Below are 26,026 nucleotides of genomic sequence, written 5' to 3' on the forward strand. Positions count from 1 at the left end.
TGGCATTAAATAAAAATATACTGTTACTACTGTTTGATCGAACCAGACAGGCTACCCTTTGTTCCCCACGTGCATCAATGGGCCTTGGGCCCTCATGAGTCAAGATGCTGGCACTGGTTGAATGGTTGTCCTTCCTTGCACCAATTTTGGTAGGTAATAACTAGGGATGTGCACTATGACTACTTTCATTGACGTTTAAACAGAAACTGTCTTCTGAGGGATTCAAATTTAGACTTATTGGTTACAGTCAAAAACATAGTGTGTATGTGATCCATTTAAAATAATTAAAGGGGACATGACACACAGTTTCGCCCAATCTCATGTTAATCATGAGTTTCTATAGAGTAGTATTGCATCCTTTATATCTCTGAAGAGTTTTTGGTTTCATCAGATTTATATAAGAAAGGTACAGCTTCACAATTCTCTCTGAAAACAGATCTTGGAGGTATTCCGTGGGTGGAGCTAAAGAGTCACGAGCACTTGCGTGCCGATTGCCAAGAAAACACAGAAATTTGATGCAGTTTTACTTACTGCCTGCGGTTCTGAATGATGACACGGATCTTTTATCGCTGGGACCGTTCCATCTTTAAGTATCAAATGATGTGCAAATCCAGCTTCAATCTGGGCATTGTTTATAAATCATTTGTCACCGAAATGACGGGAACAAACAAACTGCATTCACTGTTCACACAACGCTGGGTTCTTTGTGAAGCTGAACAAGGTCCTTTCCCTCACAACCAAAAACACACTTCTTCTCAGGCAAGTCATGTGCAGCACTGCCAACCAGTTCCATAACCCGAATGAAACACGTTGATGGGCATGCTCTTGCTTTCGCTCTGTTTGACGTGTGCGCATGCGCCTGCTCTCAGGGAGAAGTGCCCATACAAGGAATTCTGCCCTTCATGACTCATTAAGAGCCAATAAAATATACAACACTTACGGCAAAAAAGCAGCAGACAGGATGAATGAAAATTAGGGATGCATCGATCCTATATTCAGGATTGTATCAGCTCTGATACAGTCATTTTCTGCTGATCGGGTGTTGCTCAGACGAGACTGATCCAGATCCGATATTGTGCGTATTCTATTCTGTGTTATTGTTGAGCCCCACGAAAGGCACAAAAACATTATAAAGCACCATAAATTTTTCATGCACTATATTTCAAGTGTTCAGAAGCTGTTCCATAGTTCAATGTGAGGTACAGAATATTTAAGTCATTAAATTCAAGTTCAGGTAAACTCTTCTCTCTGCTGCGTCTGTCTGTCATCCTCCATTCAGCATTCAAACTGCGTGTCACGTTCGGTTACTACTGTCAAACACTCTTCAAGAACGCACAGTAACTGAGGTTTAAAACTGTTAAAGGGGTGGTTTACTGCGATTTTCACTTTTTTCATTTTAAATAGTGTGTAATGTTGCTGTTGGTGCATGAACAGTATCTGCAAAGTTGAGGCGCTGAAAGTTCAACGTAAGCGGAGATATCGTCTTTTAAAAATCAGGAAGTTTAATGCCTACAAAAACGACTCCTATGGGACTACAACGAGATACTTCCCGGGTTACATACGTAAAAAACCCATCAAACCCCTCCCTCCGGAACATGCAAAAAAGGGGGCAAGGCCATGTTCTGCGGCTTTGTCAAAGAGGAAGAGTTATAGTGGAGAGTTGTAGCCATGCCGTCGAAACGGTGTTATTTTCACCCAGCTGTCAGGTCTTCTGTGTTCGGGCTTCCTACGGATGCTGTAGTTTGTCAGCAATGGTTAAAATGTATGTTTGATCATGTTCCTGACAATTACAATCCTAATTTAGCTCTCTGTGCTGCACATTTTACGGAAGACAGCTTCAGAATCAAGAGAGTTCAGAGTTCAATGCCGGATTCACACAGAAACTATTACTAAAACATGGAGCAGTTCCAACTTTAAAACCAGAGGCAGCAGTTGGGCCACAACCTGCAAGTAAGATTTCATAATTTTAAATGTATTTGCATGTATTATTTCAGACGTAATGTTTTAGTTTTATCAAGGACGTAAACAAACGCCAACGCTGGCTTTAGTAGCCAGTTAGTTAAATGCTATTTCGTGTGTCTATGACAAACGCGTACAAACATTTTGGACCCGAATTTGTAATTATGTACTAATTTTGTAAATGTATACTTTGACGTAATTTTTCGATTTGATCAAGAACGTAAACACAAGCCAACGCTGTTTGGTTATAGTAGCCAGTTAGTTCGATGCTATTTTGTGTGTATAAGACAAACGTGTACAAACTTCAAAAATTGATATGTAATCACAACAGCAAACTTCCATTCAGAAACGTTTGTAAGAGCCGTGCTTGCGGAAGTTCTGCTTGACTCTCTTCATTACCGCTTTCTGGGTCTGATTCTGGCTCAAACTGATACAGCAACATTGACACCATTATTTACATTTGACCGGAGCACATGCAGCGGTCGCCCGTGAAGGTAATGGACGTGAAGTTTCCGGACAATGTGCAGTACGCAGTTTAGCCAATCACAACACACCGGCCCAGCTGACCAATCTGAGCCCATTGCCTGTTTCTGAGGGAGTGGTTTCATAGAATCAGGAAGTCAACCGGTCGTTCAAATGACGGAGGAGAAAGCGGCTTACAATAAAGGTGAAATATATGAAAAATAAGGCGTTTTTTAACAAACGAAACACGAAGTTATATTGCACCCCATAAACACAATCAAGCAAAGAAAAAAAGCAGTAAACCACCCCTTTAAAAGAAAAGGATCAATAAAAGACAATGACATCTCTGAATTCAATAATGAAATGCCTTTAACTGAAAATGTAGTGTTTAATCTCACCATTATACATTACTGACACTGTCTTTCAATTTGATACTGTTAAGTGCTTTGATACAATCTGTATTGTTAAAAGCGCTATATAAATAAAGGTGACTTGACTTGACTTCACCTGTAAGTGTTTTTATTGTTGAGGCTGATCGGTGTATAGGGGATAGGGAGTGATTCAGACAGTGTAAGGCCCCAATCAGACAGAACACTTTTTTTTTTTTCTAAATTCAAAAAGTCACAAAAAAAAAAAAAAAAAAGGCAGTGCAGTGTGCCTCACGTTTTCAAACCTGAAAAACACATTCTGTCTGATCAGAGCCTAAATATGCTTTCTATTTGGGTGAATGAAGTCTGGTTTCACATCAGTGTCATGTGAACCTCTGCAGCGCAAACAGAGTGTGATAAGATAGCACACAGAGGATCATATGGTCAAACCGACGCAGAGCGTAAAATGTATCCTCCCCACCTAAATTCTACACAAAATGCTTGTGTAGAATATTTTAAAACACAATGGAGGAGATCAAACATTGCAAATGGTTAGACATCCTTGGCATTATAAACAACAATGATGCTTAGAATACTGTATATAACACTGTTGCCATGCACCAACATACACTACTGGTCAAATGTTTTGGATTGGTAGTGTTTTTTGGTTATTTGTTGAATGCTTTTTTTAATGTTTTTGAATGTCTCTGCTGCTCACCAAGATTGCATTGTTTTTATCAACAATGCGGTAAAATAGTAAAATATTATTACAATTTTTGTTTTCTGTGTGAATATATTGTAAAATATATTTTACAATATTCAGAAAATGTAATTTACAATATTCAGAAAATGTAATTTATTTCTGTGTTGCAAAGCTGAATTTTCAGCATTATTACTTCAGTCTTCAGTGTCACATTATCCTTCAGAAATCATTCTTGTATGCTTATTTTCTGCTCAAGAAACAAAACATATTATCAGTGTTGAAAACAGTTGTGCTGCTTTATATTTTTGTGGGAACCATGATACATACAGTGAGGAAAATAAGTATTTGAACACCCTGCTATTTTGCAAGTTCTCCCACTTAGAAATCATGGAGGGGTCTGAAATTGTCATCGTAGGTGCATGTCCACTGTGAGAGACATAATCTAAAAAAAAAAATCCAGAAATCACAACGTATGATTTTTTAACTATTTATTTGTATGATACAGCTGCAAATAAGTATTTGAACACCTGAGAAAATCAATGTTAATATTTGGTACAGTAGCCTTTGTTTGCAATTACAGAGGTCAAACGTTTCCTGTAGTTTTTCAGCAGGTTTGCACACACTGCAGGAGGGATTTTGGCCCACTCCTCCACACAGATCTTCTCTAGATCAGTCAGGTTTCTGGCCTGTCGCTGAGAAACACAGAGTTTGAGCTCCCTCCAAAGATTCTCTATTGGGTTTAGGTCTGGAGACTGGCTAGGCCATGCCAGAACCTTGATATGCTTCTTACAGAGCCACTCCTTGGTTATCCTGGCTGTGTGCTTGGTCATTGTCATGTTGGAAGACCCAGCCTCGACCCATCTTCAATGCTCTAACTGAGGGAAGGAGGTTGTTCCCCAAAATCTCGCAATACATGGCCCCGGTCATCCTCTCCTTAATACAGTGCAGTCGCCCTGTCCCATGTGCAGAAAAACACCCCCAAAGCATGATGCTACCACCCCCATGCTTCACAGTAGGGATGGTGTTCTTGGGATGGTACTCATCATTCTTCTTCCTCCAAACACGTTTAGTGGAATTATGACCAAAAAGTTATATTTTGGTCTCATCTGACCACATGACTTTCTCCCATGACTCCTCTGGATCATCCAAATGGTCATTGGCAAACTTAAGTCAGGCCTGGTTTAAGCAGGGGAACCTTCCGTGCCATGCATGATTTCCAAACCATGACGTCTTAGTGTATTACCAACAGTAACCTTGGAAACGGTGGTCCCAGCTCTTTTCAGGTCATTGACCAGCTCCTCCCGTGTAGTTCTGGGCTGATTTCTCACCTTTCTTAGGATCATTGAGACCCCACGAGGTGAGATCTTGCATGGAGCCCCAGTCCGAGGGAGATTGACAGTCATGTTTAGCTTCTTCCATTTTCTAATGATTGCTCCAACAGTGGACCTTTTTTCACCAAGCTGCTTGGCAATTTCCCCGTAGCCCTTTCCAGCCTTGTGGAGGTGTTCAATTTTGTCTCTAGTGTCTTTGGACAGCTCTTTGGTCTTGGCCATGTTAGTAGTTGGATTCTTACTGATTGTATGGGGTGGACAGGTGTCTTTATGCAGCTAACGACCTCAAACAGGTGCATCTAATTTAGGATAATAAATGGAGTGGAGGTGGACATTTTAAAGGCAGACTAACAGGTCTTTGAGGGTCAGAATTCTAGCTGATAGACAGGTGTTCAAATACTTATTTGCAGCTGTATCATACAAATAAATAGTTAAAAATCATACATTGCGATTTCTGGATTTTTTTTTTAGATTATGTCTCTCACAGTGGACATGCACCTACGATGACAATTTCAGACCCCTCCATGATTTCTAAGTGGGAGAACTTGCAAAATAGCAGGGTGTTCAAATACTTATTTTCCTCACTGTATCTATCTATCTATCTATCTATCTATCTATCTATCTATCTATCTATATATATATGTATGTGTGTATATATGTATGTGTGTATATATATATATATATATATGTATGTGTGTATATATATATATATATGTATGTGTATATATATATATATATGTATGTGTGTATATATATATATATATATATATATATATATAGGCTATTTTAAAGAAGGATGATATGTCCTGCTCTGACTTTCTGTTTCATGTCAACATATTGAATGATGCTGTGCATTTCAAGACAATTCAGAGGGACTTTAAAGATCTCTATAATGTATGTGTATATGTGTGTCTGAAGGGAGCAGGCACATCTTAGGGAAAGTGTGAAGGAGGAGGACACAGAGGATTGGCAGAGGAGTCCAGACTTCAGCGGGCTGGAGAGAGTGGGAGGAGTAGATCTTTCATTCATTAAAGGCGATGACATCAATGCCTGTGCTCACCTGGTGGTGCTCACATACCCTCATATGAAGGTGCATTTCCACTTAGATCCACTTATCTCCAGCTGTAAAACATCTAGCAATAGTCTACTGTCGATAATATATGCAAGATGCCTTGCTTTTTTGCCTTACATTATAATTATAGATAGGGCGTGAGCGATTCGAAAGCGTATGGAGCAGTCTGCTCTCTATATCGCGTGGTTTTGTTTACAGACTGAAAGTGCGCATGACGCTCTCGGTGATTTCAGCGTCTGCCGTCTCACTAAATGAGGACATATCACTTCATGAGCATTTTACCATTTGATTTGAGTAAAACTAGCCTCATATCATGTACACACAGAACTGTTCACTGGAAAAAATGGAACGGGCTATTTACTTAAAAAAAATTATGGTAACAATATTACATTTAATATTTTTGAGTAGTTTTTAAGGCTTGATTTATTTTTTATTTATTTATTTTTTTTATGGAATCTACCTGAATAAATCATGTAAAATCTCCTAAATTAATTAACCTATGACACTATGGATTTAATATAATTTATGAAATGTGCTCATTTATTTTAAGTTGATTTTCAAAAGTCTGTGATTTTGAGTGAGGCCTGTTTGTATTTGACTTTGAGTTATTTTGTACATTTAAAGGGGTCATATAATGCCCATTTTCCACAAGTTAATATTATTCTTTAGGGTCTTAATGAAAAGTCTGTAACATAGTTTGGTTAAAATATTTCATTGGTAGTGTAAAAAACACCTTTTTTACCTTGTCAAAAACAGCTCTTGTCAGAGCAAGCCATATTGCGTCATTCTCCTTTAAATGTGAATGAGCTCTTCTGACCCCGCCCCTCTCTTCCGAGCCGCTCTCTGAGGGACTTTTTACTTTAGCTGCACTGATCGTGAAACTTGCTAATTAGTACATTATTAGGAAAGGCGATTTGCAAAGATTCATTTGAAAAAAACCTTGAACTCACTTCTTCTGGAGGTGAAGCTGGATCACAAATGATTCGCGCGAACATAGATGCATTTAGGTAGATTGAGGGCGCATTCCCTTCAAAACCAAACCTAATCTTCTTCATCCTCAGATGACGGGAGTAAATGACGACTGCTATGTTCATTATTACATCCAACAACAAAACACCTCAATCGCTTACAGGGGCGCATTAATGCACGGGCTTCAAGGGGCTGAAGCCCAGGGGCCTACACTGCAAAGGGGGCCCACTGGCTGCAGGGAAATTTATATTTTTCTAATAATTATTTAAATGGGAATTTGCAGCAGTGACAACAGCATTCTGTAAACAAACTCACACATTCATTTTCAGCGACACCCTGGTTGTAGTTGCCTATATAGTGAATGGTTCAGTTTAGGTTCCCCCCACACAGTTTGTATAGTTGGTATGTTCCACGTGTTCCACCGATATACTGTAAGCGGAATGCACAATCAATGCATTCGCTTATTTCGCTAGTAAAGTAACGTTGGCCCAGCACAAGAGTATCTTTGTTATCGTGCAGATTAACAAGAGAAACAACACTGCTGTGTCAAAGGAACTGGACCGGACAACTTTCTGTAACATCATACAGTGCGAGTTCAGTAACGTGGATGTAATCTGTGTCAGTTGAAGGTTTTAGATTAAGGTGCTGCTTCAAAGTCTCAATTTTAAATCCAGGGATGGAAAAATAGGAATCGTCCTATTGCTTAAATGTGATCATTAAACTTTATACAGCTGCGAGCATGGCATGTTTCAAAATAAAAATGCATTTAGCAATCAGCAAACAGCCCACATACCAAACGTGTTGTGTTATTTCGTTCTACTGATGATGAATAATGAATATGTTGTGTGATTTGTGGTGTTTAAATCATACCTGTAAACTCACATTTCAGCCAGGAAAGTTTTGATGGCATTTTCTTTTCATATTACCTCCGTATAAAGCCTGTAATAACGTAGTGCTTACTTTATGTAACGTTGTTCCTAAGCAGCACCTTGTGGCAAAGAAAGAATTTGCATATTCATAAGTGTTGTGAATGTTAACAGCAGTGTTACGGGTAACAGGGTATGGGTACGGGGTAACGCATTACAAGTAACACGAGTTACATAATCAGATTACTTTTTTCAAGTAACTAGTAAAGTAAGGTATTTTTAATTTACAACATTTTTAATTTAATTTTTAACTTTTTAATTTAATTTTCAAAAAAGTAACACCAATTACTTTGTTTCCCCATTTATTAACTGACAAGTCTACTGTCCCCATGTTGGGAGAAATCGGTGTGTGAACATACTGTATTTCCAGACTAAATGTGACTGTGCATTAATTCATCTCACTTGCAAAAAAACACATTTAGTATTCATCAAAATGAATTAAAACGGTGAAATGCAAACTGAGAATATGACGCAAAGCTGCAATAATTAAATGTTAAATAACACAAATGTATCTAATCCCATTTTATTAACCAATGTCTTTGCTGCTGACCTTTGATGATCCAGTTCAACCATACTAATAAGCAAAAATGACTTTAGATAAACTAATAATTGTGCTTCGTTTTTTAAATTGCTGAAGAGTGTTGAACCTTCTCCTGCATTCTACTGTACAGATGTCAATTTACTTTTCCTTCAGCCTGATGTTTATTCATTACACTTTTTGGTGTGAAAGGGCTTTTACATTTGCTATAAATAGAACTTCTTATATTAAAAATAAACAATCAAGCCCTGCTCAAATTTAAAAAGTAACGCATTACTCTCCATAAAAAGTAACTAAGTAACATAATTAGTTACTTTTTTAGGGAGTAACGCAATATTGTAATGCATTACTTTTAAAAGTAACTTTCCCCAACACTGGTTAACTGGCATAAACAAGGAAAAAAAAATCCAAATTTATGTAAATAATTGTCAGGAAGCTTAAAAATAAATAAGGTAGGGGGGCCTGCCGTAATGCTGTAGCCCAGGGGCCTCTGGTTATCTTAAGGCGCCCCTGATCGCTTAGGAGTCATTCTTGTCTACATCTGCTCCGGTGGTGAAACAACTGATGACAGCTCACTCAGGGCGGGTCTGAGGTAAGACACCAGTGCTGTCTGTGCTAAAATGCTACTGTCAATCAAACTATCGTGGGAGTGCCCTTCATCCGTGTGACGTCACACAGACAGACGTCTCGATTTGAGAAAGGGGTAAAGATTTTAGTAGATTAAAAAAAAAATGGGTGGATTTTTATCATCATAGGGTGGTTGTGTACACACACTGCCAACACACATTTCAGTTCAAACAACTTGTAAAAGTGCATGTAGAATTATATGACCCCTTTAAAAGACTGTATACAGCCAAACAGCTCGAGTAGGAAAATACTTGAGAAATACTGGAAAGTACTGCACTAGCACTAACAAACCTACTGCTTATTGAACAAGGCTTAATGCCTTATAGGTGTAGTATCCATTACCATTAGCTCTACTCTTCTGCACAATGGTAATGATTGCACTGCACAATGGAAACTTCAATGTAACAGAAACTCTTTCAAATGTCAAACATAACTGAACATTAAACATTAATAGACGTTTCCCTTCACTCAAAAACACATAAAATAGCATTTAATTTCAAAATTTACTCTCCATATACAGCCATATGCAAAGCATGCTGGGAACTAACAATCACCTCTAAAATAAAACTGCAAAATTGAGCTAATTCTCTTAAAATAAATAGGTAGCCTTCTTTCCTTAATTTATTTTAGTTTAATCAGTTCCTCAATTCAAGCCTCAAAACTGCTTAAGTTTCCTTTAAAAAATGAGGAAAACACATCTCTTGGTTTTATTAGTAAAAAGTCCTCAATATTTTCTATACAACACTGGATCACAATTTCTTTACTGAAATAATAAAAAAAAAAATTTCTTAAATTAAGATTCAAGAAATTGAATCTTTAAAATAAACTTAAAGATAAAGATTTTGTCTTTATCAACCTAGAATAAATGAATAGAAATGATGATTCTGTCTGAGCTATGCGTTTTAAAACGAACACGCCCTAGTGTAAACGTAGCCTAACAGATGTGTAAACTGAAAAGTATTTGAACTTTATTAAAATTATTTGCACTGATTTATTGTGTTGGATATATTTTGTTCCTTTGTGCAGTGGCTTAGGAGATGAGGCTTTGAGTCTGTATAAATGTCAACAAGCTGAAAAAAACCCCCAAAGTTTTCTGAGGTAATGTAATCTTGTTAAAACTGATTTCATAAAATTGGTATTGAAAAAAGTATAGTTCAGGAACCAGTATTGAACTCAAGGTATCCGTATCGATATTGAACATTTTTCAACGATACCCAGCCCTAATTATAGATGATTAGAGTTAGATGCAGGTGTATGTTTAGCCTCACTTTAGCATGTCAGGCAAAAAAGCAAGGCAACTTTTCCCAAATGTTACTAATCTGTTTTACACATATATGTACACATAAATATAAGCAGCACAATCGCACAATTACAGCAGCAAAATGGCTTGTACTTACACACTTTCAGTGTTTTTGCTGCAGTAATGGCTGCTGTACTCTTGACATAATATAAAACAATTTCTAGGTAACTTGGGTGAGGACTTGTAATAATACTAATGATTATATTGAAAGTCATTTTTATATTATATTATTTTTAATTATTATTGTCCCTGGTTCAAAAAAAAGGGACAGTGATACAGATTTCCATTATTACTGTTGCTTAAAAAGCTGCAATTTAATCTTAAGTTTAAAATAAACCTGCTCTCAAGTAGGTTTGAGACCTGTTGCTACGATAACAACTCTGAGATGAGTTATTAAGAATGGAACAATACAGGATCGAGTCAAATTGTCAACAAATATAGATTACTCAGTAACCCATGAACAAAATTAGAAAAAAGGGGAGAAGCCACTATAGATTTTTTCCTCTTATTTATATGTTCTTAAATAAAAGTCTATGGCAGCCCATAGAGCTGTTTGGTAAAAATTGAGGACAGTGTGAGGACATTAACCATAATTTAAAAAATACTAATAGCTTTTGATTAGTTTTGTCATGAGACTGGTCTTGACAGATTTCTTGGATCATGCCGACAACATACATGCCGATACCAATTATGCCATAATCGGCCGAATTTCCTGTCTGCCATTTTTATTTTTATTTTTTGAAAACTTACCTTGAACTCCCCCTAGAATGTTGGTCTTATTTTCACCAAATTCAATTTAGATCATCTTCAGACCATGCCGGCATAAAGTAATGGTTCTTGTGTCAATTACCACATCAACGAATTTGATGGCATAATGCCAAGCTGCATCTGAGGCGGTATCTTTGCGAATCTTTGACATGAAGTCAAAATTCATCTGTCATTGTCACCTCACACTAACCACACCACATCAATTTCATATCAGTGCCACCTATTGGTCTAAGTGATATACCTTTAAATCATATTAGTAGCATTTTTTGTTGTTGTTGTTGTTGTTGTTGCACATAGCACTGGTGCTACAAAGGTTGAAAGTTTTGTAGCACAGGCCAGACAATTGCAGCACAAAAATTAAACATCTCTTACCATATCTAAAAAACACAAGTAGTGCAGTTCATCACTTAAACTGACACGTGACTGATAAAGGACATTCATATTCCGTACAGGGCACACAAAAAAACCTTAAGAAACGTTTTCAAGCAAAAAAAAAAAAAAAAAAAGAGCCAGACCTGGAGCCCCTACCAAGTATTGAGTACATATACAGTAAATTAACATACTTTCCAGAAGGCCAACAATTCACTAAAAATGTTTTTTTTTTTTTTTTTTTTAAACTTCAAGCAACTTGGGCTATGAGCTTCTCCACAACTTCCTCCAGACTCTAGGACCTTGGTTTCCAAATGAAATACAAAACTTGCTCTCATCTGAAAAGAGGACTTTGGACCACTGGGCAACAGTACAGTTCTTCTCCTTAGCCCTCTGACGTTGTCTGTGGTTCAGGAGTGGCTTATCAAGAGGAATACAACAACTGTAGCCAAATTCCTTGACACGTTTGTGTGTGGTGGCTCTTGATGCCTTGACCTCAGCCTCAGTCCATTCCTTGTGAAGTTCACCCAAATTCTTGAATCGATTTTGCTTGACAATCCTCATAAGGCTGCGGTTCTCTCGGTTGGTTGTGCATCTTTTTCTTCCACACTTTTTCCTTCCACTCAACTTTCTGTTAACATGCTTGGATACAGTACTCTGTGAACAGCCAGCTTCTTTGGCAATGAATGTTTGTGGCTTACCCTCCTTGTGAAGGGTGTCAATGATTGTCTTCTGGACAACTGTCAGATCAGCAGTCTTCCCCATGATTGTGTAGCCTAGTGAACCAAACTGAGAGACCATTTTAAAGGCTCAGGAAACCTTTGCAGGTGTTTTGAGTTGAATAGCTGATTGGCATGTCACTAATTTGTTGAGATAGTGAATTGGTGGGTTTTTGTTAAATGTGAGCCAAAATCATCACAATTAAAAGAACCAAAGACTTAAACTACTTCAGTCTGTGTGCATTGCATTTTATTTAATACACGCGTTTCACAATTTGAGTTGAATTACTGAAATAAATGAACTTTTCCACGACATTCTAATTTATTGAGATGCACCTGTAATTCAGCACACCATTGCACTCCCAAAGCTCTTTCCAATGGCAAAGTATCATGATCAAAATCCAGATTCTTCACCTTTGTCTCTCTGTCTTTCTCTGGGATAGCAGCAAATACAGCACGGTTGTTACTCATCCATTTTGTCAAGTTAAATCCTCCGTTGGCACACATACTAATGAGATCCTCGTACAACTGGACAGCATCTAATTCGGAAGGAACAGAAACAAGACAGTCATCCACGTAGAAGTTATTGAAAACAACATCCAGTGTCTTGGAATCAAATATATCCCTTTGATCTGCTGCACATTTCCTCAGTGCAAAACTTGAACAACTTCTTTTTGAACTCTGACTTGATGGAACATGGATTTGATGTCAGCCATCATGGCAACAGGTTCAAGTCTAAATCGTACAAGGACACTCAATAGCGAACTGGTTAAATCAGGACCTGGCAGGAGCATACTATTCAACGATGCACCCTGAAAAGAAGCTCCACAATCAAACACAACTCGGATTTTGTGTTTTTTAGAATGATATATACCATGATGGGGTATATACCACAGACGTCCATCACATCTCTCCAGCTCAGCCACAGGTACCTTTTCTGCGTAACCCTTCTTGATAACATCCTCCATGAAGGCTGTATAATCTGCATGAAAGGAAGGATTCACTTTAAACCTTTTTTGATGACTTAAAGCATGTTGTTCTGCAATTCTCCTGTTCACTTCAGTATTTCTGAATGGTAAACCGATGTAATAATGACCATTGATCAGTTTTGCTGAATGGGACATGAAATCCATAAATTGATGGTCTTCTTTCAACATTGCTGCCTGTTCTTCATGTACAGTCTTGGGAAAATCAGCCTTAAACTGCTGTTTCCACAATTCCTACAACTTCATTACTGCAATCCTATTCACAGTCACAAGAAGTCGGTCAGCATCATTATCATCACTATTTCCATTCATGTTCACTCCTTTGAGTGGTCCATCAACTGTCCACCCAAACATTGTTCGTATGGCATATGGGCCATTATCTTGGCTACGTACAACCTGCCAAGGCTCCAGTGCTTCTGGAACATTAGCTCCAATTAAAAGCTCAATGTCAGCATTAATTGCATATGACTCAAATGATGCCAACGTTCAAGGTCTTTCTGAGAAGCAATGTTCCCTGTGGTCACAGGCATGGTCTTTTGGGTGTACACTTCTGGCAAGGCACAGTAATACTCTTGATTCAGCGCAGAAACTTCCAAGTCTTTCAGAACATAGCTACCAACAGATTTATCCTGACTCATAGTCCTGAGCAGAATATTCACTTTCTTTCCAGTAAGACTGAGCTTGTTCATCAAACTTTCCGTGCAAAATGAAGCAGAACTCCAAGAAAGTCAAGAAATGCGTATGTCATCACGACATTGTTACCCTTTTTTTATTTGACACAAACTGGAACAATAGACAAAGCACAGATGTCGTTACCAGCCCCAGTGATGCCACTAGATTGAAGAGAGACCATGCCTACTGCTGGCTTGGACTCAGATTTCTTCTTGTCCAAAGAGTCTTCCTTCTCATGAGGATAAATGTGCAGAAGACTTGGTTGTTTGAGACTACACATATTACAGATACTTCTCCTTTTACAGTCCCTGCTGATGTGTCCTGTATACAAACAGCCAAAGCAAGTTCCTTTTGTTTTCAAAAAGTTCACTTTTTCTCTATGACTTTTCTTGACAAGTTTATTACATTGATCCAATGTGTGTTCTCCATCACAGAAAAAACTAATTCTATTTATAGATCTCTTACTGTGATCCTTTACCTCTGGTGTAGCAGTGATAGTGGTAGCAAAACTGCTTCTCGGTTTTGACTGAATCATTCTGGTGTTGTTCACCTTCCTACCTCCAGCAGGTGAAGTTTCCTGAATATTGCCAAACACCAGATCAGTGAGAATTGTGATTTGATTGTGGCCTTGCTCCTTCAGATCATACGCAACAACTCTCCATTTATCTTTCAGATTATAAGGAAGCTTCGAAAGGATAACTTTATAGTGAACATCATGCATAGCATTACAACAACTCCTTAGGAAGAGACCATAATCTTGTACAGCCCTAGCGTTTTATAGCCTTCCAAGAAAGAGCCTTTTCCATATAAGACGAAGCCATTTTCACCTCATTGCCAAAGTTTTCCTTAAGTAAGGTCTTAACCCTTAGGAAACCTTGTGAAGGGGTCATGTGCTGGCAACTTCTAACGAGTTCTTTTGGTTGTCCTCGTGTATATTGCTCCAAGAAGTGCAGACAATCCCCTGGGCTGTCTGCTCTCTTTTCAACCACTTCTTCAAATGAGCGCATGAACTCATGAAAGCGCAATGGGTCTCCATCAAAATAGGGAATTTCTCTGGGTGGAAGTGAAGACAAGCTATGCTGTTTAACCAATAAAGTGGCTATTTCATTTTGCTTATCAGTAAGCTTAAGTATGTTTTGGTTGCTCATATCATCTTGAACACTTGATCCTTGAGCATATCCAACATTCTGGTTAACCAATGATGGTATGTTAGGTACTGCAGACTGTAAAACTTTTGTTTTAGGTCTTGTTGACCGTTGTTGTTGCTGCTGCTGCTGTTGTTGTTGTTGTACTGACTGAGATTGCGAACGATTTGAAATCCTTTGTGCGTCATCACCATGTGATACACAAGATGTAGGCAAAGACTGTGTTGCTGCTTGCACACTAGTTGACGGTACACATGGTTCCACAACAGAATGAAGAGGTTTAGAAACAATTCTGTTAACAGATCCATGCGATTCTGAATCTACATCCTGATACACTTTTACCCTGGCCATTGACTCTGCTAATTTCATTTCCAACTCCAGTCTTTCCTTCCTTCTCCTCAACTGTTCCTCCTACTCCTCCAAAGCATGTTTCTTTTGCAGCATTTGTTGAGAGGCCCTTAAAGCAGCCAAATCTGCCTCAGCCTTAAGACGAGTGGAGGAAATGGAAGATCGACTGGATCGAGATCCATGAGATGACGATGACACTTTAGTAGACCTTTTGCTGCTTATATTTGAAACACTATCTGTTGGTTGAACTTCATCTCCAGAATCCATTTTGGTCTGTAGACATGCATCAAGAATTCAAGTATTGTGTGTTGTGGACACAACTTCAACAGAGGGTGTAACATCAGATTATCAGATATATTGAGATGTTGCATCTGATTCCACAGTCCTGGGCTCAAGAGAATCAGAAGGTGCAATGCAAGGACTCTCACTACTTTGAGCCGAATGTGTATCTATTGCTCGAGCATTTGAAACACTTGTTACACCTTTTCCCAATTTCAGTCATCCACTTCCGTCCTTCGGATGAGACGTTAAACCGAGGTCCTGACTCTCTGTGGTCATTAAAAATCCCAGGATGTCTTTCGAAAAGAGTAGAGGTGTGACCTCGGCATCCTGGCCAAATTCGTCCATTGGCCTCTGACCCTCATGGCCTCCTAACAATCCCCATATCTGCTGATTGGCTTCACCACTCTGTCTCCTCTCCACCAATAAGCTGGTGTGTGGTGGGCGTTCTGGCGCACTATGGCTGCCGTCGCATCATCCAAGTGGATGCTGCACACTGGTGGTGGTTGAGGAGACCCCCCACAATGTAAAGCGCTTTGAGTGCCTAGAAAAGCGCTATATAAATGTAAGGAATTATTATTACTGTTCAACATCTTTCACAAAGCCATTATAATGTTTAGAAACTGAATCAAACCATTGATTTTGTTTAGTTTGTTCCTCAGAAGGAAACAAAGATAATACATTTCTATGCAACACAGATGCATCATCCATCAGCAATTGCATTGTTTTCAGTATTAAACACATTTGAGATGCGTTGTCATCACATTTCATCAACTCTTTCATGGACACAATCACATTCTTCGCTTTATTCACTTTACTCTTGTCCGCTGCTCCACTTCACAGCTCAATGCGGTGAACATACCATGTGCCAGTAAAGCCGTTTCCAAATTGCATCCATAATCCAAGAGCGCAAATTTCTGTTGACTATAATATAGCAACAGCCTATAGCCACTGAGAGGCTAAGCAGAAGAAAACAAATTCATGACGCATTCCTATCAGTTTCATTCATTTCATTCAGATTTATTAACACGCTGTAACAAACAACTGCATGATTAAAAACAATTTAGAACGGCCTAGAACGGTCAACAGAATGTGAGCGTTCCCCTACTCACCCCCTCTCTACACACGCATGTCAAACAGGAAACACAATCAGGTAAATATCCACCTGCACCCATGTGACCAAACACCCGGAAATACAAAATCGCAATACAAAATAAGACAAACATTTTCTGCACTTACAGAAGGCGAATCAGTGGCGGATTACATCGCAGCATTGAGACAGCTATCAGTGAGCTGTGAATTTGGACAGTATTTGAGTTTGTTTATTGTTTATTTGGATCCCCATTAGCTTCCAGAGAGTGGTTACTAGTTTTCCTGGGGTCCTCAACTCAATCCAAAACAGACAATCGTACAAATAGATAAAAAAATAAATAAATAAATAAAAAATTGACTTATCACACCACAAACTATACATCTCAGCAGAAAGCGGCACTTAAAAATATACATCTACATATAAGCATGTCTTCACATTTTCTTCAAAATACATATGTACAGTTACTCTTTCTTATATTTATGGGAACCATATTCCAAGCAACAGAACCTCAATAAAGTACAGTCTTTTTCATCAAATCTGTTCATGGACACGGTAAAAAAAGTTGATCCCTACTCACTTGACGTGTTTTATAAACATGTCTAAGTCCCACATAAACAAGCTTTTCAAAGAAAAAACAAGGAGTATGATACTTGAATACCTTATAAAAATATACCAACAATCGTAAATGTAATTTAACCTTCACCGGCAGCCACGATAACTTTCTATGCATATCACTTACATTGGCCTGAAACTGATAATGAAGCACTAACCTGACTGCTCTGTTATGAACCATCTGAAGTTTTTTTTTAGGTGTTTCTCCGAAGCACTTGACCATACCATAGGGCAGTACTCAAGATGCGATAAAACTAATGAGTGTACCACATCTTTTAAAAGTGAAGATGGGATAAATGCAGAACATTTCCTGGCCACCGCTATACCTTTTCCCATAGTACTTACAATATTATCTATATGTTTGGACCAGGACAACGTATTGTCAAGTAGCACACCCAGCAACTTAACATGTGTTACTTGCTCTATTGGCACCCTATTAATAAATAAATTCAAATCAGCAGCTTTAGTCATACTATTTTTGTTACTAAAAACAATACATTTGGTTTTTTCTAAATTTAAAATCAATTTATTAATTCGAACCCACTTAGTAATTAACAACTCATCACTTAAATTTTCCTGAAGCTCAGTTAATGTATGTGCCGTGAAAAACATTGTAGAATCATCGGCATACATAACTATATTTGCCTTATCAACAACATATGGTAAATCATTTATAAAAATGGAAAACAATAATGGACCTAAACAACTACCCTGTGGTACACCACAGTAGATAGTTTTAGCCTCCGAGAAAGATCCATTATAAAACACTCTCTGTTTTCTGTTAGAAAGATAACTTCCAATCCAATCAAGAGCTGTGAGTGAAAAACCATAACATTTTAGTTTAGCAACAAAGAATATCATGATCAATAACATCAAAAGCTGCTGTATAGTCTAATAAGACAGCACCGACCAATTTCTTATCATCTAGGGTTGCTAACCATTCGTCTGTCATGTGTATAAGAGCAGTACTTGTGGAGTGTCCCGGTCTGTAACCATGTTGTGCATTAGTAAATAATCCATTGATTCTAAAATATTGTAAAATTTGTTTAAAAATAATTTTCTCCAAGAACTTGCTCAAAATAGGAAGAATACTAATTGGCCTACAGTTAGATCCTGAAAAGTCTGTTTTTCCCTTTTTAAGTAATGGTATAATTTTAGATTCTTTCCATAGATTCGGATATACACCACTAAGCAAACATCTATTAAATATATGACAGATTGGTTGAGTAAGCTGATTAGCTACTGTTTTTAGCAATTTGCCATCTAGATGATCAACTCCACAAGATTTATCATCTGGAATTGAAAGCAACATCTGTTCTACTGTATTTTGATCAATAGGACTAAAATTAAAACAACATAATTTATCTTTCATTATTTTAACAATAGGGATACACACTAATCGTGAGTCATTAATATACATGTTAGATCTTAAATTATTCACTTTATTAATAAAAAATGTGTTAAAATAATTAGCTATATCTAAGGGTTTAATGATAAACTATCCCTCATTTTCCACACACCCTTGAAAATTGTTCATCTTTCTACACATTATTTCATTTAACGTTTTCCACAATTTCTTACTGTCACCAGCTGCACATCTTATTTTATTCTTAGAATATTCCCTCTTTTTGATATAATTTAATTTTGTAATCTTATTTCTCAACTTACGATACAATTGTTTATTATGGTCATTTCCTGATTTCTGCGCAGCCTCCTTTGCCTTATCTCTTTGATGCATTAATGACCTCAGATCAATTATCAAGCCAAGGTGCATTTTTAGCTTTTACTGATCTTTTTGTAAGTGCTTTTTGTAAGATCAGACTCGGGTGTAAGCGTGTGATTGGCTGCAGCTGAGTGTAATGATTGCAATGGATTGTGGGAACTGAAGTTCAGTGTAAGTGTAAAGATCTGTGCAGTGTAAGAGTCCATGTAGTGAGCGAGTGACCTCTGGTGGAGGGTTAACGGAAGTTTGTAGACCAGATTCGTGACAATGATAGACTGTATGTCTTTAAAGCGTAAAAGTTTAACAACAATTTTTCTGGGCTTACCCCCCTCTTGATACTGTCCAATACTTTGAGCTCGTTCAATTTCCATTTCTGAGTCATCTAGTCCCAATTTACTTGAGATAATTTCCCGAACTTTTACTTCAGATTTCGTCCAGTTTTCGTCTTTTTCATCAGCGATCCCATCCACAATAATATTTGCCCTTCTAATCTGATTTTCAACATAATCCAGTTTGACAAGGAATCCGTCCAATTCCTCCTTTGATTTAATAACATCCTTTTCAAACTGCCTTATCTTTACCTCAACATCCTTGTATCCAGTCATCAATCCGTCCACTTTATTTTTTGTGAATTCCAGACTTATCACTCCATCCAGTCTTTTGTTTGTTCCATCCGCTATCAGCTGGACAAAACTCTTGAAGTTATCCTGTTGTCGATGAAGCGTCTCTTGGTAAAACTCTCTCTGCTGTTCCTTTAACTGAGTAAAGGTACTCATTGTAACAAATGAGTCATCCTCAGGAGGTGAAGTTTTAGTTTGTTTGGGAGGCATAATGTAACATGCAAGGAGGTAGATGTTCAAGCTCAGATGGAGTATATTGAAGCTCAGACATCCAGGGCCTAGCCCAACTGAAACTCTGAGGTTGAGAGGCGCACAAACTTGTGAAAAACTCAATAATGCCCACAATTCGTAACAATAACAAAGTCCTTACTTCATGTGAGCCACAAGTAATAAAAAATGTGTAGTTATAACTAAGATTAATTTGATTAAAATCGGATTGAGATTGGGCCTGCTGCAGGTTACTGCTGCATCACACGACAAAAACAGGAAGTGATGAACGTGATGATGAGTAAATGCAAACTGCTGAGTCAAAAGGATCTGACGTTCAACCAGGCTTGTGAAATTGCGTCATCCATGGAGCTGGCCTCAAGAAACACACTGGAAATTGCGGGTAAGACAAAGGATTTACAGTCGGTGAATGCTGTGAATGAAGCAAAACTTTTTCAAAGGAGAGGAAAAGGGAAGTTTAAAGGGAGAGATGATTCTGAAAAAGGAAAATACCAGAAGAGAGAACAGAGACAAGAAGAAAGCTATAAATGTTACAGATGTGCTGGGAAACATTCTGCTAGAGACTGCAGGTTCAAGAATGAGAAGTGTCATGTTTGTAACAAAATCGGACACATTGCTAGAGCCTGTAGAAACAAAAGAGCAGCTGGACAGACACAGTATGTGGAAGCAGAGAGTTGTAGAGAAAGAAACGAGGATGAATCAGAGTTATTTGGTGTATATACAATATACAAAACCTCAAATGGAAAGAAAGGAATTGTGGTGAATGTGAAATTGGATGGGAAGTGCATGGATATGCAGCTGGACACGGGGGCAGCTGTGTCGCTGATCTCAGAACTGTCATACAAGGAGTTCCTATCACACTTACTGTTAAACAAAATCAGCATGCAGCTAATTACATATTCAGGTGAGAGAATTCCATTGCTGGGATCCGTAGATGTGCCAGTGCAGTATGAAAAGCAAAATGTGACACTGCCATTGGTCATTGTCAAAGGGGAAAGACCAGCCCTACTGGGCCGGAACTGGCTAGAGAAAATTCAGTTAGATTGGCCAAACATTTTCACTGTGGAGAAAGCTGAAGTGGCCTCTGACCCAGCAGTAAAAGCAGTGTTGAGACGACACACAGAAGTCTTTTCTGACAAACCGAGTGCAATTAAAGACTTTAAAGCTAACTATCCAAAAGCTAAAGCTAAATTATCCGAGTCCGTCCTGATGCAACACCGATCTTTCAGAAAGCTAGACATGTTCCTTATGCTTTAAGAGAAGCGGTGGAAAAGGAACTGGATAGACTGGAAAATGCAGACATAATATCCAAGACTGACAGAAGTGACTGGGCAGCGGCAATCGTAGTCGTGCCTAAAAGTTACAAGTCTATCCGCATCTGTGGCGACTATAAAGTCACTATAAACCAGAATCTGGAAGAGGAAACGTATCCGCTACCCAACACAGAGGATTTGTTCGCTAAGCCGGTAGGCGGAACATTGTTTAGCAAACTGGACTTGGCGCATGCCTATCAGCAATTAAAACTGGATCAGCACTCGGAGAAATACCTCACCATTAATACTCACCGTGTATTTGGACCATCGTCTGAGTTATGGAGTGGCCAGTGCTCCTTCTTTTTTCCAGGCTGTCATGGATCAAATCCTTCAAGGGCTAGATCATGTCACCTGTTTCCTTGATGACATTCTTGTCACTGCCAGCTCAAAAGAGGAGCATATCAGAAGACTGGACGAAGTGCTTACCAGACTGGAGAGGTATGGTCTAAGAGTAAAACTTTCAAAGTGTCAGTTTATGCAAACCAGCGTTGAGTATTTGGGGCACCGCATGGACAAGGAAGGAGGGACTTCACCCTACTGACGAAAAGGTAGCAGCGACTGTTAATGCCCCAAAACCAAATAATGTCACTGAGCTACGGTCTTTTTTGGGCCTCCTGAATTATTATGGTCGCTTCTTGCAAAATCTCTCCAGTCGACTTCAGCCTTTGCATGATTTGCATTAACAGAAGCAACCGTGGAGCTGGACTGCTGCTTGTAATATGGCTTTTGAGGAGGCGAAACAGCTGTTGCTTGGTAGCACAGTGCTGGTGAATTATGATGGCAACCGACCCCTGAAATTAGCGTGTGATGCCTCACCTTATTGGGTGGGAGCTGTAATCTCACACATCATGGACAATGGAGAGGAGCGACCCATAGCGTTTGCGTCTCGCACGTTAATGGAAACCGAGAAAAAGTATGCTCAAATAGAACGCGAAGCCTTGTCCATTATCTATGGGGTGAGAAAGTTCCATAAGTATCTTTATGGACGGAAATTCACACTCATAACTGAACACAAGCCTCTGCTGGCAATTCTCGGACCAAAGGCAGCAATACCAACATTGGCAGCTCTTCGAATGCAGAGATGGGCATGCTGATGGCATGTAATTATGACATTGAGTATCGAAAATCAGCTGATCACATGAATGCTGACGCAATGTCCAGATTGCCAACTGTGGTTAAAGATTGTACTGGGAAAGAAGGAAGTGTGTTCTACTTTTCACAGGTGGATGAACTTCCGGCATCTGCAAGGGACATAGCCCAAGCAACACGGAAAGACCCTACACTATGCAAAGTGTGGAATTATACGGTGAATGGCTGGCCAACTATGTCGGAGGAGAATCTGAAACCGTACTTCACACGTAGACATGAGCTGTCGGAGGACCAAGGCTGTGTGTTATGGGGAATGAGTGTTATAATTCCACCCAAATACCGATCAAGACTACTGGACGAGCTACACCATGAGCACCCGGGGATCTGCCGTATGAAGGCCCTTGCTCGTAGCTACCTGTGGTGGCCCGGATTAGATGGCTGCATTGAAGAGAGAGTGCGCACCTGTAGCTGCTGTCTGGCAGTTCAGAAGTCACCTGCCGGGGCACCTCTTCATCCGTGGAGATGGCCTGAAAGGCCATGGCAGAGGATCCACATTGATTTCGCAGAAAAATACAAGCGGTTTTTCCTAGTCATGATCGACAGCCATTCAAAGTGATTAGAGGTAGTACCCATGTCATCAATCACCTCCTCACTAACCATTGATGCACTCCGAGGATTGTTTGCAGCTTATGGGATACCAGAGGAGGCGGTCTCCGATAATGGGCCACAGCTCGTGTCCGCCGAGTTCACGGATTTCCTGAAGGGAAATGGAATAAAACATACACGAGTCCCTGCCTATCACCCGGCCTCAAACGGTGCTGCGGAGAGATCTGTTCAGATACTTAAACACTCACTCCTCAAAAGCGTCTGCGAAAAACAGGGTAAGCAGATGCTTTCACTCAAACACAAATTGGCAAATTTCTTGATAATGTACTGTAGTACACCTCATTCAGTAACAGGAAAAACACCATCGGAGCTGTTCCTTAAGCATCACATCTGAACTCGTTTTTCCCTGTTGAAGCCTGACCTTGCTAAGTCATGGAACAGCATGAACAAGGGAGACGAGTCCTAAGATCTTTTGTGGAGGAGGAACCAGTACGAGTCTGAAATTTTAGAGGAGGGCAGGAAAAATGGTTGAGTGCAACAGTGATCGAGCGGAAGGGTCCTGTAAGTTATTTTGTGCAGGAGGGTCAGAGAAGGCGCACGGTGCATGTGGACCATATGTTGCCAAGAAATGTTGCAGAAGGATCCCCCATGCATGGTGTGTTAGAGACCCCGAATTCAAATGTCACTGAGGACAACAGTGATCTGTTGAACTTTCCTACCGTTGGTGACTGTTCCATGCCAGTCATTGAACCTAAGAGCCCTGAAAACACAGAGAACTTGACAGCACAAGATCCATGGAGTGCAACACCTGCTGTGGAAACTGTCCGCAGATATCCTCAGAGGATTCGTACTGCTCCAAAAAGGCTGGATTTATAAGTTACAGTATTATTGGTTTCCTGGCTAATGTTTTGAGCTTTAAAGAAGCAGTTGTTATAATGTTTTGTAATATCTTCATCTAAATATTTGGGAACCATTGGGTTTTCCTGTTGCACCAAAAAAAAAAAAAAATTTGTTTCTAAAATGTTTATTTGTAAGCAAGATGTTTAGATCTAAAGGGGGAGGAGTGTAATAGATGTGCTGAGTGATAATTATGTTAAACCACGTCCCCATTGTTTTGTACGTGAGTGGCCTTATGTATGCGTGAGTTCTCAGTAAACAAGTAAGCTTGCAGAGTTTGTGTCTGTCGTCCCTCTTTCTAAATCTACCTCCTTTCGATATATTACAATTATTATTACTCATTGTCAGAGCTGGGTAGTAACTAATTACGTGTAATCTGGATTATGTAATCAGATTCCAAAAATTAAGTACTTGTAATTAGATTAAATTTTAAAATACCCGTATCAGACTACACTTACTGTTTTATTAATTGCATTAAAGTAGCAATAAATTATTCATGATTTATTGATTCTCCATAATTCCTCTTTTTTTACCTCCTTAAATGTTGTTTTTTTTTTTTTTTCTGAAATAGCTTGCCGCTTATATACATTCACAAATTCTTCCAGTTTTGTGGACACATTCACACAAAAAGACCAGTCATTAGTCAGGGGGCTACACATTTGACCACTGGATTTATAAAAAATAATTACAGGTTTAAGAAGTGTTTCAACATTGCATCAACAACTAATGAACATACTCATTTTTATTTAAATTATCACTCAGTAGGTTATTTAACCATGTATTCCTATGTCTATGGAAGGCTTTTGTCTTTCAAACACATTAAAATGCACACATTCACATTATTTCTTATTTACAGGTAATGCAAGCATTCCCAAACTTTGTCATCTGAACCTCTTTCACCCAATATATTTACATATAAAGTGCCCCTGAGAATTATACTTGAAACCCAACCTCTGAGAGATACTGAAAATATTGCTATAAATTGTAGCAACACCTCCCCCTTTACCTTTTGGACGCGGTTCATGTTTGTAACAGTAATCTTGGGGTGTAGACTCGTTTAAAGTAATGTAATCATCTTGTTTTAGCCAGGTTTCTGTCAGACAAAGCACATCTAGTTTATGGTCAGTGAACATATCATTTACAAAAAGTGCTTTTGAAGAAAGGGATCTAATATTCAATAAGCCAAGCTTTATCATGTGTTTATCTGTATTATATCGTTTTTTTATTTGTTGAACATCAATTAAATTGTTACTATTACTTTGGTTTGGATGTTTTCTGTATTTTCTAGTTCGGGGAACAGACACAGTCTCTATAGAGTGATATCTAGGTGAAAAGGTTTCTATGTGCTGAGAGTTAACTGACTGACTTAACTGTGAGGTGGCTAGCAGATGATCGGTTTAGCCAGTCTGTCTGCTTCCTGACCTGGGCTCCAGTTAGTCAAGTACGAACTCTAAGACTATGTGCCATATTTCTAGAGAGAAGAGCGGCACCACCCCAGGAGGGATGAACACCATCTCTTTTCAACAGGTCAGGTCTGCCCCAAAAATTCTTCCAATTATCTATAAAGCCTATGTTATTTTGCGGGCACCACTTAGACATCCAGCCATTAAGTGACAACAGTCTGCTATGAATCTCATCACCCCGGTAAGCAGGGAGCGGACCAGAGCATATTACAGTGTCTGACATCGTACTTGCAAGTTCACACACCTCTTTAACATTATTTTTAGTGATCTCTGGCTGGCGAAGTTGAGCATCATTAGTGCCGACGTGGATAACAATCTTACTGAATTTACGTTTAGCATTAGTCAGCACTTTTAAATTTGCCAAGATGTCAGGCGCTCTGGCTCCTGGTAAACAATGGACTATGGTGGCTGGTGTCTCTTATTTTCACGTTCCGTACAATAGAATCGCCAATAACTAGAGCACTTTCATCAGGTTTCTCAGTGGGTGCGTCACCGAGTAGGGAGAACCTGTTTGATGTTTTGATCGGAACGGAAGAGTGGTGTTTTGACCCGTGACTAGGACGCCTCACTGTCACCCAGTTGCCCTGCTGCAGGGGCTCAACCGAAACCGAACAATTTACAGGACTCCCTGAGCTAGTCGCATCCAAAGCAGTATCTACAGCCCTCACATTCTTACTGTCCTCAACTAAAGTTTGGATGCGTGTCTCTAGTTCTAAAACATTCTCTGTCAGCCTAACTATTTCCCTGCATTTATCACATGTGAATCCCCACAAGCTGCACTCGCGGTTTTTAAAGGCGAACGATCAAATTAGTTAGATTAGTTTGAAAGATAACACCAGAA

At 39.0% G+C, this 26,026-nt stretch overlaps 1 protein-coding gene across 4 annotated transcripts in view; it reads left to right on the top strand.

Annotated features, from left to right (window-relative positions):
• Positions 1–26,026, top strand: part of LOC131542021 (endonuclease V-like) — a 158,611-nt gene that overhangs the window by 20,115 nt on the left and 112,470 nt on the right. For all 4 annotated transcript variants that reach the window (XM_058778251.1, XM_058778252.1, XM_058778249.1 and 1 more), the window contains exon 2: positions 5,742–5,913. In XM_058778251.1, coding sequence (XP_058634234.1) covers positions 5,742–5,913 — 172 coding nt within the window. The remainder of the gene's footprint in view (positions 1–5,741; positions 5,914–26,026) is intronic.

The sequence above is a fragment of the Onychostoma macrolepis genome, chromosome 06 (assembly GCF_012432095.1).
Source record: "Onychostoma macrolepis isolate SWU-2019 chromosome 06, ASM1243209v1, whole genome shotgun sequence".
Taxonomy (NCBI): Eukaryota; Metazoa; Chordata; class Actinopteri; order Cypriniformes; family Cyprinidae; genus Onychostoma; species Onychostoma macrolepis.